This window comes from Urocitellus parryii, chromosome X (genome assembly GCF_045843805.1).
Source record: "Urocitellus parryii isolate mUroPar1 chromosome X, mUroPar1.hap1, whole genome shotgun sequence".
Lineage (NCBI taxonomy): Eukaryota > Metazoa > Chordata > Mammalia > Rodentia > Sciuridae > Urocitellus > Urocitellus parryii.
In genome coordinates, this window is record NC_135547.1 from 27801856 (window position 1) to 27817629 (window position 15774).

Consider the following 15774-nt stretch of genomic DNA (forward strand, 5'->3'; position numbering starts at 1 on the left):
CTTTGCACATCCTTTCATCAGCTCTTAAAGTGGAGGAGGGGGAAAAAATCCTCGCTAGTCATTTTCTTAAATGGAGATACCGGCTACTCCCAGTGCTTGGCCAGAACTTAAAAGAGTTCGTGATAGTGACCCATCATTGGTCATTCCTTGAATTCTTCTCTAACCAGAAATAGCCCCTTAAAAATGAAGATTTGCAGGTCCATATATTTCTGTGCCTTGGAAACTGCCTCTGTCTTAGAGAGGAATATATGGGTTCCTTTTGCCTCAGAATCAAATCCTCACCCCAGCACTTCACTGTTGTGCACCATGAGCAAACATACCTTTTGCATGCATTGAGAACTCTGCCCTTCCTCTGCCTTTCACTTTGTAGCTCATCTGACTTTTAACTTGGATTTTCTGACCTCCTGCATACCTGTGTTCATTTGTGGACACCATGCTTTAAGAAGGAAATTGACAACTGGATTTTATTCATAGGAAAACAACCAGGAGGGTCTGAGTACCAGGTCTTCTGAAGAATGGCTGAAGGGATGATGAAGAGAAGAGGTAATAGGTGTTTTCAAGTGTTAAGAGTGTGGGAGGGGGCTGGGGTTGAGGCCCAGCGGTAGAGCGCTTGCCTAGCATGTGCAAGGCTCTGGATTCGATCCTCAGCACCACATAAATAAAATAAAGGTATTGTGTCCAACTACAACTAAAAAAAAAAAAAAAAAGAGTGTGGGAGGCAGTATAACAGCCAGTGAAGAGCACATGGAATGCTGTAAACTTAGGTGGAAATCTGGTTTCATTACTTTTCAGCCATCACCCTAAGAGCTATCATTTAATGTTCTTATGCCTTGGTTTCCTCAATTGTAAAGATGCAGGGTATAAATGAGGATTGAATGTGATAATGTGCTAATCCATAAACTCAGGGCCTAGTGTGTAATAAGTGCTTAAGAAATGGCAGCTGCTCTTATTAAAATAAGGTAATAAAATGATAAAATAACAGCGATTTGCTGATTTGTGCTATTCATTCGTATTAGGCTGTGTTTGTGAGGATAAAAAAGGGAGAAAAGGAGGACACAGAGGAGGTAAAGGAGGAGGAGGATGAGAGTGCAAGAGGAAGAGAGCAATCTTGTGCTTTATTTGGGAAAGTGGAATTGAACAGAAGGGATGAGACTAGGTTATGTAAGTGGTTGTGAATGATAATTTTCAGGAAGGTGTGCAGTTTTGAAGCCCTGCTTATTTCTCAGTAGGGTTCAAATCCTGCCAGACTGAAAACACTGAGTCCTCTGAGGAAGGGCCCTTTCTCCTTGTCTTCTGGAATCTCTTCACTTAAGTCTTTCAGTTCCTTCCAAAATTTTCCCACTTTCCTAGCTAACAACTTTACTCTTTTCCCAAGGCACCTGCTCCTAATGAATGCAAATGTCATTGGTGGGTGTGGGAACAGCTGGTTTAAAATTATTTTTTTCCAGGTCCCTAAGATAAATCATTGTTTCTGCAACAGTATTGTCAGCTCCTCAAAGGCAGGACCTAATTCTGCTGTTTTTAAATCCCACGAGTGGGCTAGTATGAAATAGAACCAGGGAAAGCTTGTTGACTGATGGGATAATTGTTACAACTGCCCATGTTCCTGCCATGACCTTTGAGAGAAAATAGAAAGGTCTGTCAGAAGGCTGTTGATTTCCAGAGAGTTACTTGGGAACTGAGTAGGGAGTTTCAGGTTGAGAATGGAAGACAGCAGGAGTTTATTGAACACTGGCAAGAAGGTAGGGACTAGTTGCCTCAAAGGGCACCCAGAGCTATTATCTCATTATCTAAGCTGAGAGTCACAGCTGGGCCTGATTCTTTCATCTCTGTGGGCCGTGCCCATTGAAGGCAAGGAGAGTTGTCAGGTACACGAGAGAGTCTGGCTGCAATTCTCAAGTATGTCGGGGTTGTGGGGGAAATGTTAGCACCATGCAGAAGTAGGTCATTTTCAGGTCATTTGCACCAAGAAGATAGGCCTAATAACCAGAAGAAGTGGTTGGTGCTAGGACTTTCTATAGGAAGGTGTTTGAACAAAGAGCCTCCCAAACTGCACTTGTGGTTACCAGACACTGGGGCAGGAAGTTTGGATAGAGGTCAATCAATGGATACACAGTTATAGTTAGATAGGAGGAATAAGTTCTGATGTTCTGTTCCATAAGAGGGTCACTATAGTTAAACAAATATTTAAAAATAGCCAGGAGAGAGGTTTCTGACAACTCTCAACACAAAGAAATGACAAATGTATAAGGTGATGAATATGCTGATTTCCCTAATTTGATCATTACACAATGTACCCATGTATCAAAACATCACATTGAATCTTGCAAATATGTATGGTTATTGTGTGATGATAAAAAAATAAAAATAATAAAAAGAAACCTACATTTTGGATTAAGGTTCTATTTCTACAGCAGTCCCTTGCCTGAATATTTTTCTTCCCTGGATGCAGTAACACGAGTCATTAGTAGCCATAATAAATTGGCATGAATAAATTGGTGAGCTGAGCTATTGTCACTGGCAAAGAAAGACTATTAATCAGTGGGAACAAAATGTAGGACAGGAAAGATTTTATGTAGGTATAGAGGCAGGTAGGGATAGAGATGTTGAGGTTTTGCTCATGTCAGGGAAAGCAAGCATAGACATATGCCATAGTGGGAGACACTGGGTAAATAAGGAATGGAGGGATCAATAAAGAGGAGATTGTACAGATAACACACTTAGTCAGCCCCATAATTTTTCCAAGACCTGACTTTTCATGTATATAACCAAGAGCATAATTTTTAACTTTGCATTCATGAACCAAGATGGTGTTTTAGTAATTAAATGAAGTGATGACTTGAAAACCCCAGACCAGGCCTTTCTCTGCAGACAGAAATCAAAGCAGAGCCAATGAGTCCCTGAAATCTATTTGCTCTTTCATAATTTCAGATAAAAATACCCAGTTTGTGCTACACATCTTGTAAATGACCTCAAATGTTTAACCCATTTCTCAGTTCCTCATTCATCCTTGCTCTTGGCACAGCAGAGTCACATCATTTGTACTTTTAGTTTATTTGAGTGTAATTATAGGTACTCTCTTCTGTATCTTCCACTTCTCTTGTGTAATTTGAAATATTCAAAAATTGTATTTTGATGCAGTAATTTTCCCCAAAGCTTTTATTACTGCAGTAATAGGTGATCATTTCAAAAAATAAGAAAATGTGAAACTATTACTTTACTGAACAGTCTAAAGACCTGTATCAAATGGTTTACAAATTGGATATGCTCTTCCTTTCTTCCTTCTCCTTAACTTCATTTCTTCTCCCCTTCCCATCATCATCTTTATTCCCTTCCTATCCTTTCTCCCTCCCATGCCCTTCTTTCCTGTTTTTTCTCTTCTTCTTTTTTTTCTTTCCAACATTAAAAACAGACATGGGTTTATTCTTGATGAATCAGTAATGGAGGCTGAAATCAGGTCTGTGCTATGTACTAGGGGAGGCATAAAGTATAAATCTAAGGGCTAGCCAGTTTTTTTAATTATCATACTGGAGAGAAGGGCTTGGGAAGGTGAGAAGACCTGGTGAAATACTAGTAGAAAGTGGTTAAGTGCTAAGGGAATGACATGGATAAAAGGGTTGTGTGGGTGTTTAGCGGTGGGCAAGATCGCTGCTTGTCGAAACTGGTTCTACTCTTCCTCAGCCACCTCAGTGTCTTATCCAGTCTCTCAAGCCAAAAGCTCAGTAGCCATCCATGAATCCTTCCTCCCCTTCACTTCCTGCAGTCTGACTTTGTCCTCAAGTTCTGTTGCTTTTTGTCTCAAACAATATTTCTATTCCAATCCTCCAATTCTAGCCTAGTTTAAGCTGCCATCATTCTCACCTGGATGATGACAATGGTCTTTTAATTGTATTCTCTTCTTTTTCCACACTCCATTTTCTACAGAAACTTAAATCAAGTCATGTGACTCTCTTGCTTGGAATACTTCAATGATTTCCTATTCTACTAAGAAAAGAATCCATATTCCTATCACTGGTAAATTATCTTTCAGGAAACTTTCTTCCTATGCATTACTCTTTAGCAACATGTGTCTTCTTTCAGTTCCTCAAACATTCCATAGGGCCTTTGCATTTGATGTTTTTTTTTAATAAGGAATGGAGAGATAAATAAAGAAGAGATTGTACAGAGGGGGCAGATAACATACTTAGTCAGCCCCATAATTTTTGAAAAATTTTGGATTAAGGTTCTATTTCTGCTTGAAACTCTTTCTCTCTGCTCACTACATGGTTGCCTCTTTCTAGTCTTTTAGTTCTTAGCTTAAAAGCTCCTATCTCAATTAGGCTATAACTAAGCCTCCTTTTAAAATTAGGGCCTATCTATTGCTATTATCTTTTCTTTGTTTCCATCATACCATCTTATCTAAATTAATTCACTAGTTTACTTGATTTTGTCTATTTCCCTAATTAGAACATAAGCTTTATAACAGTAGGAACCAAATATATCATACTTATCATTATAACCCTAGCATCTACTGAATGAAAAAGTGAATTAACTAGTGTGTACTTAAGTGGTCAGGAAAGGATACCTTGGAGAGGCAGAGTTTGAGGTAGGTTTTGAAAAATGAAAGGATGGGTGTGATTTTCATAATCAAAATGAAGGAAAAATTTCAGGTAGTTGTAGAAGTGAACAACTAAAGCAGGCATGGTTTTGTTACATTTGCCCAATAGTGGAAAATGGAACAGGCTTGTTAGTTGATTGAGGTATAATCATGTAGAGTCTTGAAAAAGAGACTGCTTTCTTTTTCCATTGTGGGCAACAGAAACCCATTAAAAATTCTGGGGCAGGTTACTGGTGCCATGTTTTGAGAAGATTTTCCAAGAGGAAGATTAGTATAAAAGTTTATGAAGCTGGGTACAGTGATGTATACCTGTAATTGCAGCTCAGGAGGCTGAGGCAGGAGGATCACAAGTTTGAAGCCAGCCTCAGCAATTTAGCAAGACCCTGTCTCAAAAAAACATAAATAAATAAATAAATCTGAGGATGTAGTGTAGTGGTAGAGTATGCCTGGGTCAAATCCCCAGTACTACACATACACATGAAAATTGATGAGACCCTCATCGTTATACAAAATACATGTATGATGATGTGAGGGGGAAGAAAAAAAAGTGAGAGAAAGGTGTCACAGTAGATTGGGTAGAGAGAAGCGATGGGAGGGGAGGGAGGGGAGGGGAGACAGGAAGATCAGCAGAATAAAATAGACACTAGGAGTGCTGTATGTATACCCATGGATGTATAACCAATGTGATCCTGCAACCCGTACACGTGGAAAAATGAGAATTCATACCCCATTTGAATCAAATGTATAATATGTCAAGATCATTGTGTTGTCATGAGCAACTAATAAAAAAAATAAAATTGATGAAAAGTACTTCTCAAAAACAGAGCACATTAGTTTCACTAGAGGCTACAGGGGAAAGAAATATGAAATAAAATGGGTCAGAAATGTTTCTTTCTAACTTCTTTTTAAATTTTATAGAAATTTTTGTGGTTCTAGGGATGGACCCAGGGCCTCATGCATGCTAGGTAAGCACTCTACCACTGAGCTGCACCCTCAGCTCACAAGAAAGTTTTCTTTTGGCTCTGAGACCATAGAATTGTTCAAACTACTTAGTGAGAAAATTTTGGGAAAAGAGATGCAGGGATAAGAAATAGACATAAATGACATTTGCTTCCTTTTCTCTAATAGAGAACTAATGAAAATAGATGGGTCACAGGAGACAAGGAGAGAATATATTACTTAAGTCTTCTGTGTGCGAATAAATGGGAATTACAGTATTGGTAGAAGGGATGTTTAGTTTTGAAAAGTTTCAGGAACTGATTTTCAAACCTCAGTTCTGAAAACTAGATTGCTATGCATTAGGTTGCATTATATACAGTATATGGAAATAGGCTAATTTATTCTCAGTTCTTGAACAAAATGAAATGCATTAAAATTTAGCAAATTGTGAATTAGAACATTCAAAGTATTTTGGTACCCTAGTCAAACAAAGCTCTGGTTGAACACAGAGATCCTTCCTGACTCTGTCCTTTGTTCCTGTGCTCCTCACCATCTCCATCTCCCTCCTTTCTTGCAATCTGCAACTTGCCTATCCCTCAAGGCTATCTCTAGCAAGTTTTCTCTGAAAACTCTTCTTTTGGAGTGATAGCTTTTCTTAAGGCAATCAGAACAATTTGATATTATTCTGTGTTGTTCAGGAATTTTTTCATGAATATTCTTTCCTATTCATTCCTATTGGAATCACATTATATATACATCTGTCACAGGATTGGAGCAAACCACTGTGGGTTGGTTGATAATGGCTTGTAGAATTGATTGACTAACTGATAATATATATTTGGATTATAGCAAGATACAAAGTGCCCAGTGTCTGACATAATCTCTCAAAAATATCACAGAATCATAGAATACTACATTAAGAAGGGGACAACACCTTCCTGGAGGGGGAGAGATCAAGGCCAAGAGAGCTTCAGTGAGTTGGTCAAGGTCAGAGAGTTAGTTGGTGGCAGATCTTGGATTAGAAATCTGGTCTCCTGCTCCAGGGTCTTGAAATGTGATAATATTTTGGAGGTGAGTACCATAGGAAAATACAGGCTTAATTATTTTATGATAGAATCTGATGATATGGTAAAATGAGAGTAAAGAGTACTCTAGGTTGCCAAGAGCAACATGGCCTTTCAAGTTAAGTTAGGAAAAGGACCTCCTCTCCAGGTACCCCTCTGGAAGACAGACCTTCCATTTGTCCCTTCCTTCCTTAAGAGTGAAAACCCTGAGCCAGAGAGAATCATTCTTACTCCATAACCAGAGTTACAGGTAAATGACTAATTAAGGAATATTTTCGTCTGGAATGTCTTGGTGATGGTCCCTTTGTTTTACTCAGAAACCAACTCCTCAACATCAACTGGGTTTTGGAGACCATTTAGCTGAATTATGATGTGTGTGCTTTAGCTAATTAATACACCTTACTATATAGTGTTTAAGATTAGACTTAATTTCTGAAACTGTTTCAAAAGAATTTGTTCTCAATATATTCTATCACTATTAGAAAAACCATCTATTCTCAAAGAACAAGTTAGTCAGTGTCAACTTATTATTTCTATCAGGTAATGGTTGAGGCCCTGTAAGTTGAAGACCTAATGTGATCTGGTAGAATAAACCCTGGAAGCAGAAGACATTGTCACCAGTCCCATATCTATGGTGTAACTGCTGTGGGACAAAGCACATTTCCTTCTTTGCTTCAGTTATATCATCTATGAGGCAGATAATTATTGTCTCTGACAGGATTAATCTTCCAGAACTTTTCAGCTTAGGCTTTTCCATAGGCTGATCTGCTTTTACTTTGTGCATTTTGGAACAGAAAAACATTTTTGAGTTGCCAGGCTCCTTTTCAACAACAGTGTTTCAACCAAGAGGGTATCCTGAATTGCATTAGTCATATACAGCATGAGGATATACATACAGCTTGAAAATTAGATTCTAAAACTACCATTACTTTAATTTTTGTCTTAATCATTAATTTCCTTTGAATATTAAATACAAAAAACTTAAAAAGAGTACTACGTTTTATTTTTTGGGGGAAGAAAAAGGCAATGAGTTGGAAATGGAACACCACTATTACAAGAATAACCAAAGAAGGAAGCAGATACCTCTTCTTACCTCTTTCTGTGTCATAGAGGTACACAAACTTCTCCCATTTGTAGTGACCCAGGAGACTCAGAATAGCACCCTTCAAGGCTGGGCGCATCTGGATGACAAACTGCACATCTGCATCAGTGGGAAAGCTAGGTGTGACAAAGGATGTGTGCAGGGCCCCACAGAACGAGGTCAGGGTGTTCATTGACATCTGGTCATAGAATCCAAAGATGGCATACACCCCTCTCGAGAACTGGGAGCAGACTGGAACGAGAAAAAGAAAAAGAAATTTCAATAGGCCCACTGTCCCTTGCTGCAGGTTGTAGAGTAGGAAATTCAATATACAGTTAAGCTCTAAATTACATGCCTCAGAAGAAAAGCAAAACATCAGAAAATCTCTAGAAGCCTTTGAAAGCCCAGTTACACAGCAGGAGAAGAATAAGAAAGGCAAGAGTTTATATGAAATAGTTACATATTGTCTATGTCTACTATGACCAGAGGAAACTAAAGAAATGTGGGAAGGAAAGAGATCAAGCTTTCTTGTCCTCTTTCAGCAACCCTCCCAGCTCAATTCTCAGGCATTTAGGGCTCTTGTATTTTCACCATAGCTGCCCAATGACCTTTTAGTATAGCTATAATCCCATCAAGGTACAACTTCAAGGGGTCTTTCCGCCCCTTCAGTGCTTTTTCTTTCATGTCACAATAAACTGATAATTTAGTCAGACTAATTGCTAATGACATGCAACTATGTTACACAATGCTTCAACAACAGCTTTTGTATGATTAAGACCCTTAGTGTAGGCTACTGATTTAGAGGACTTAAGATTCTGGGCATGCTTGGGAATGACTGGTCTTTCAGTGCCTATTGAGTCACACAGGGTAGGTGGCTGCCTATTCTGCCCATGTACAATTGACAAAGTTCTATCTTGCATTTATTTTGTAGACTCATTATCCTACATGTGAAAATTTCATGTCCCCCTCGTGGTTGCTGTCCATTTTCCTTCATTTCAAAGTGGGCCATGTCACTGCCTCTTCCCTCTTCTGGCCCAGATGAGCTTAAAAAATGTGAACCAATTTCAATATTAGCTTCAGGAGGACATAATTAGCAAAGCAAATCAGCTACAACAACACCGTGTGGTGCATTCCCAAACCAAGTGGAAATGATCTTTAGATTATCTGCACCACTGCTCCCTTCCATTCATGCGAAGCAGACATAACAGGCTTAATGTGGTGTGATTTAAGGGGTCCTACATGGTCTCCCTTTCTGCTAGGAAACCCTAAGTGTCAGTGTTAGGCTTGCTTCAGGTTTAGGGTGTTGAAAAAGAGTTTGTGGGTTGGGAGGAGGATTAAATAAAATCTTTTAAGGCCATTATTGTGGTAAGATGAAATGCTCATTCAGATGCCAAGATGAGTGGGAAAGTGCAAAGATTAGTTTTGATGGAAATGAGTGGATTGGAGAACAGAATTGGATCCTCACTGGGAGGAGAAACAATAAAGGCACTGGGCACTAAAAAGAACGGCATTAGATGTAGGATGAAGGCAAGTGGAAAACCAAATTAACTTATTTCTTGACCCTGTTGTGAGAAATATAGTTTTCAGTGTCTGTGGGATCTTATTTTTTTGCACATGCCATTTAAATCTGTTTATTAGGGCTGTTCTCTTTTATCAGCCCAACTTATTAGTCATTGGCTTGAGGGTAGCATTTCAAAGATTATCAGCCACTCAGTCATCTCCAACATGGGAAACAGTAGCCTTTGACTTGAGGAATTCTAAGTGACCTCAAAACACATGCACAGAAAAGGTTTTTATGTTAAAAGGAGAAAGCCAGCTAGAGAGTGAATCTAGGGTACCTCTTGGCAGGGGACACAGGGAGTACTCAAAAACCAAAAAGGATGCCTTTGGTTATTACCAAGGGACACACTAAAGAAAAATCCCATTCTCAAATTAATCTTATAAATGGAAAGTTTTTGCAATACCAGGTCAAATCTTAGTACATATAATGTTCTGTGCAAGATTGTCCAATTTTATGCTAATATTTTTCTCCAAAATTGGCAATAAGTGTGATAACATCCATTGATAATAATTACAGCCAATAATAGTGATAAACAGTACTTAGCTAGGCACTGTGTTAAGTACTATACAAACAATGTTTTCACAAGCTACTAATACATTGCTACTATTACTATTTAATCTGAGAAAACATTCAGCATTTGTTTTTGGGATTGGCTAACTTCACTTAGCATTATATTCTTCAACTTCATCCATTTACCTGCAAATGTCATAATTTTATTCTCGTTTATTGCTGAGTAATATTCCATTGTGTATATATACAACAATTTCTTTATCCATTCATCTACTGATGGGCATCTAGTTGTTTCAACGGTTTAGCTGTTGTGAATTGTGTTTTTAAAAAAGTTGTTAAAATAACTTTTGTACACAAAGTTTAACACAAAATTTCATAGATTAAAGTGCAACAAAATCCTTTAATAATTGCTTCTAAAAATAATTCTGAAACTGAAAAATGTTCTAGGTATTAAGTGAAGGAGCCAGGATTTGAAACCGAGTCTGTCTATCTTCAAAACGTACACTCCTTGGGACCCAAATCCAACAATGTCATTGAAGTATCTGTTGGCCCATATCATATAGGGTTTCCAGATTTAGCAAATGAAAATATGACATGTTCAATTAATTCAAATTTCAGATATATAAGTTATTTGAGTATAAATATGTCTCAAATTCATACATTACAAATATTTGTTGATTATCTGAAATTCAAATTCAACTGACAATTCTGATTTTATTTGGTAGCCCTAGAGAAACAACCTGTCTTTACTAATGGCCATGGGACTAGATGGCTGAAACACAGAATCACCTTCCTTCAATCAAAATTATTTAGTGAATAGCTGGTAATTCTCAGGTCCATATTGACTAGTAAGTAGGAGATGAAGATCCATAAACCCTATACAAATGTAGACTTCTGGGAAGATGAAACATATTTTCAAAAGCCAGAATAGATTATGGATAATAATTGAGGAGAAATTGGTTAATGGAAAATATGGTATTATTCTTCTACTCTTTTTGAGTATTGGGGTATATAATTAATCATTACTTGTTTAAATGTAAAATGTTCATATTTTATTTATTAAATTTATTTATTTATTTAGACAACAATGCTATAAACCCATCATCTAACCCAAGAACTGTAGCATTACCAACAACTTGTTTTTACTTCTATGTTTCTCCCTATTTTACCTCTTTCTTGAAAACCCTCCTTCCATAACTGTTATCTTGGATTTCAGATTTATCATTAACTTTAGTCATTTAAAAATATATAAAACACATATACCTAGACACTATACTTTTATTTTTGTTTGTCTTAGGACTTCATAACAAGGGAATCAGATTTTATATGTAAAACTCAGACTTTTGTAAAATTTGTGAATCATCTCCAGGAAGGTGTACCCTTTGAAAATTTTAAGCCTATATATGATGGTGAGCAGAATGAGACAAAGGAAGACCTTATAGGAAGGAGGGGGAAGGAGGTGTGAGGGAACCAACTGAAAATCAAAAATTCCAAACTAAACACATACCTTTGGTTGTGACTCAGGCAAGGACTAAGGAGTATTATAGATTAGTAGCAATCCTCAGGGAATAGTATGCTACCATAGTCCAAAAAACAGACACATTGTGGTGGAAATAAAAAAAGAAGATTATTAAAAATAGAAGAAAAACTAGCAGAGTAGAGGAAGGGAAATAGGGAGAGGGAAAAGGGAGGGAAAGAGAATGCATCAGGGGCTGAAATGGAGCAAATTATATTCCAAGCATGTATTATCATGTCAAAATGAATCCTACTGTTAGATATAACTCTAATGCACTAATAAAATTGTTTAAAAAGTATTGAGAGAAAATCAGTAAACATTCTATTCTTTTCATATCAAAGAGATAAAGCTGTCCTGCAAATACTAACCCTTGTGTAGAGTTATCCTTTCTCCATCCACTCCAACAATTATAGATAACACTAGAAGGGCCAGTGAGGAGTAGCTCAATGGAAAATAATAGCTACCATATGAGGACAAGATTAATAGTCTCTGAAAGAAGCTGGGGCATAGGGAACCCAAGAACAGCCTTTCAAAGAAGATTCTTGGGTCTATTCATAGCTGCAGAAAGTAGGGCTGAATAAAACACTCATCTGACCCACAGGATAGGTTGTATGTTTTGAGGTCCTTAGAATGAGCTAGAAAGAAACTAAACATTTTTTCAATTCATTGATTTTTTTTTCAAGCATAAGATTTAGTGATGGAATCCTTTCTACAAATGAAATTTTAGGTGGAAATGTCCAATATATAAAAAAGGCAAGTGGAGCTCCACTGATTGAAGAGAGTTCCACTGGTCTGTTGTTTCCCTATCATAAAGAAACTGAGACAAAGAGGGCTGGGGTTGTGGCTCAGTGGTAGAGCACTGTTCTAGCATGTGTGAGGCCCTGAGTTTAATACTCAGCATCACATGAAAAAATAAATAAATAGAATAAAGGTATTGTACAACTAAAAAATAATTTTAAAAAAGAAACTGGCACAAAGAAAGGAAGTATCTTATACAAGGTCACACAATGAATTATGAACCAGTCTCTTAGAAATGCTTTATTGACATCTTATCACCATTACTCCTCCAGAGCTATCTAGGGCAGCATAGGATGGGATTCCCCTGGCATAAAACTGACTTGCCCTCCATACTTAGCTCTCAGCCAAGGATTGATCCACCAGGGTTGTCCGATGACTTATCTGCTGACTGCTTCTCTCAGTTCCCTCCTGCCTCCAAAATCAACAATGAGAGCCAGTGGCAGATTGGTGACTTGGGGGAATTATGATTCTTTGGGAGGATACCTATTTTCTTTCTCTGAATTCTTATTGAACCAAAGCTTCCTTGGTGAAATGCTGATGGGAGAACTATTTATCTTGGTAATTTTATGAAGTCATGAAGCTACAGAGAGAAGGGCAGTAGCTTCTGAGACAGGCAGACCTTGGTTCTAATCATTAGCTGTGTGCTTTTTTGCAAATTTCTTAGCCCCCCTGCGCCTCAGTATAGGATTGTTATTGTACAGCAGGTCCTGGAGTTAGACTATATAAGCTGAAACCCTGTATCCATCTTTGTTAGACAAGTTACTTAATATCTCTGTGCCTTTGACCTAGTTTCCTCATCTGTAAAATTGGGATAATAATAGTGCCTGTCTTAGTATTGCTGTGAAAGTTAAAATGAGTTCATTCGTGGGAAGCACCTATAACAGTGCCTGGCACATGACAGATACCAAATTATCGCTAGCTATTTATCTGTTCAATAAATATTTATTGACTATTAACTATGTGCTAGACACTCTTATAGGTGTTGGGAGATGCTGGAGTGAAAAAATATCCAGTCCTCTTGGAACGTACATACTCGTGGGGAAAATACAATAAATGAAATAATTAAGTAAAATATAAAAGTATGTTACTTTCCTATGGCCAGCTCTTTTTAAAGCATCCTTTGCCCTCTGTTAGCTCTATCACATTATCCTCCTCACAGTAACCACTGCCCTCAATCTCATACTGAGTTCATAGGTAATATATTTTTTCATCTCTTTTACCTTCTTTCCCCATTTTTTCAGTGCTCTTTCTATTATCATTTCTGGGTAATAATGGGTTAAGAAAGAAGCCCTGCTAATTTGGCTCAAGAATGTGCTGCTGTCCTCTGTCTCTTCCTCTTCCTATATAATGTCTTGGTGCTGTAAAATGCTTCCCACCTGGGGCCTATATGCCCTCTCAGTATGAAATAGCTTGGTTGTCTACTCCCTAAGAGTGCCTGTCTTCATCTCAACCCACTAGCAAAATACCAAATTCTTCTCATTGAGAATGTCGTTTGTGACTACATCCTGGATTCCTGGGGACTCTAGTGTAGCTCCCCAACCGTGTTTCCTTCAATGGTGAGTGACAAGCAAGGCTGGAGCCAGCTGTCACGCTTTTATTTATAGTCCCTAAGTCTGTAGGGTGAGGACAGGTATTGTTAATGTACAGCGTGGCAGCTAATTACACCACCCATGTTCCAAAAGGCATCATTACAAAAATGTCAAACAACTTGATTATCCCAAAGATCAGAATAACAATATTGCATATCATTTACAGAACACTTTTGAATTCATACCCTTTTGAATCAAGAAGGAAAAAAGAAACTGAAATCTCTTGCTGACTTAATGATCACATTTGGAACAAGCAGGAAGCAGAAAAATACAGCTATAAGGGAGTTGGTGGAGATATATCAAAAGGTTTTCTATATAATACCAGAGTATAGTGGATTTCAGTGGGCCAAAGAAACTAGCACTGCAAAGGACCTTAAGAGATTTCTAAACTTGTAGTGTTGATCATTGGTGCATTTCCAGTCTGGTAAAACAAATATGTATTTGTGTAGGTGTGTTTATGTTGGGGTAAGAACAATGACTATTATTTCTTAGGAAGCATGGTCCTTTTATGCTTTCTACTTTCTAGTGTTGAACATAGATTCCTTTTTATTCTGAAATTGTGATGTTAATGATAATTATGTGGTCTACCATAGAGGAGATTATATCTGTGTCTATATCCTGTATCTTCTATTGGTATACAAAATCATTATCCCTTAAAAGATACCTATGTCCAATCCTCTAAATCTATGAATTAGTTACATGGTAAAGAAGAATTAAGATTCCAGATGGAATTAAGTTTACTAATGGGCTAACCCCCAAACAAATTATGGTCTGGGGATGTAGCGAGTGGTACAGGCCTGCCTAGCATGAACAAGGCCCTGGGTTCAGCCCCCAGTATCACAAAAATAGTGAGATTATCCTGGATTATTTACATAGCTTAATGTGATCATAAGGCTCCTTAAATATGGCAGACAAAGACAAAGAAAAAAGCCAGAAAAAGAGTAATATGATATGGGAAGCATTTGACTGGGCTTTGCTAGCTTTGAAGTTAAAAGGGGACCATGGACTATGGAATGTGAGTGGCCTCTAAAAGTTAGAAAAGGCAAGCAAATGGGTTTTCCTTTAGGGCCACCAGATGGGATGCAGTCCTGATGACACCTTGGTTTTAGTGTGGTAAGACCCATACCAGACTTCTGACTTGCAAAAATGGTAGATAGTAAAATTATGGTCCTTCCTTCTTTCCTTCCTTCCTTCCTTCCTTCCTTCCTCCCTCCCTCCCTCCCTTCCTCCCTCCCTCCCTTTCTTCCTTCTTCCCTTCCTTCTTCCCTCCTTCCCTCCTCTCTCTCTCTTTCTTTTACTGGGGATCAAACCCAGGGCCTTGCACATCCTAGGCAATTGTTCCACCCCTGAGAGCCATCTCTGGCCCCAAATTGTGCTGTTTTAATTCACTAAATTTATGTTGAATTTTCACAACAGCAGCAAATAGAATGCTAATATTAAACAGCAAAATTAAAAGGTTAGTAACTCTCTGGATTAGTCTATACTTCCTTCACTTTTCTTTGCTTCAACATATTCCTGATTGCAGAAGTCCCCAGAAGGTACAAACTAATAATCCAGTTCAGCTTCCCATTCAGTACAGGAGCCACTTCCCCTAATGTTGGATTGTCTTACCTTCAATCCTCCCAGTACCAAGGGAACTCACTACTTCTCTTGGGCAGCAGCTCTGGCCTCAACTTATTTTTACAGGAAGCTCAATAATGCAAGAGATGTGCTAAGGAGATGTATAATATCCATTAGCTATTCAAGTTTGTGCCTGTAGTCTGTCTATGCTGCCTTCTTCCTGTCAGACTGACCATCTGCTAAAAGATTTCATTTCCCTCTCTATTCTTGCCACCTCCAGAAACTATCATTTGAACTCCTTTGCCACTCTCACTAATGATGGGATGATGAAGACTTTGAAGTCCTCAGCTTCTGCAGGCTAGTTTCTGTTCCCATCACTACTAAAGCTGCTCTCTCAGTTTTGATGATGAACTAACTCCTCACTGACAAATCCGACTCTATTCACAGATGTCATTGGACTTGACTGCTGAGCAGCATTTGATAGTGTTGTTCAAATCCTCCCCCTTGGAATACTTTCCTGTTTCCAGAGCACTAAATTCTACTGGCTTGATCTTCATAA

At 38.1% G+C, this 15774-nt stretch overlaps 1 protein-coding gene across 2 annotated transcripts in view; it reads right to left on the reverse strand.

The window, feature by feature from the left end:
• The window catches only part of Gria3 (glutamate ionotropic receptor AMPA type subunit 3), a 264009-nt gene that overhangs the window by 187165 nt on the left and 61070 nt on the right, over nucleotides 1-15774 (reverse strand). For both annotated transcript variants that reach the window (XM_026413620.2, XM_026413621.2), the window contains exon 3: nucleotides 7694-7933. In XM_026413620.2, coding sequence (XP_026269405.1) covers nucleotides 7694-7933 — 240 coding nt within the window. The remainder of the gene's footprint in view (nucleotides 1-7693; nucleotides 7934-15774) is intronic.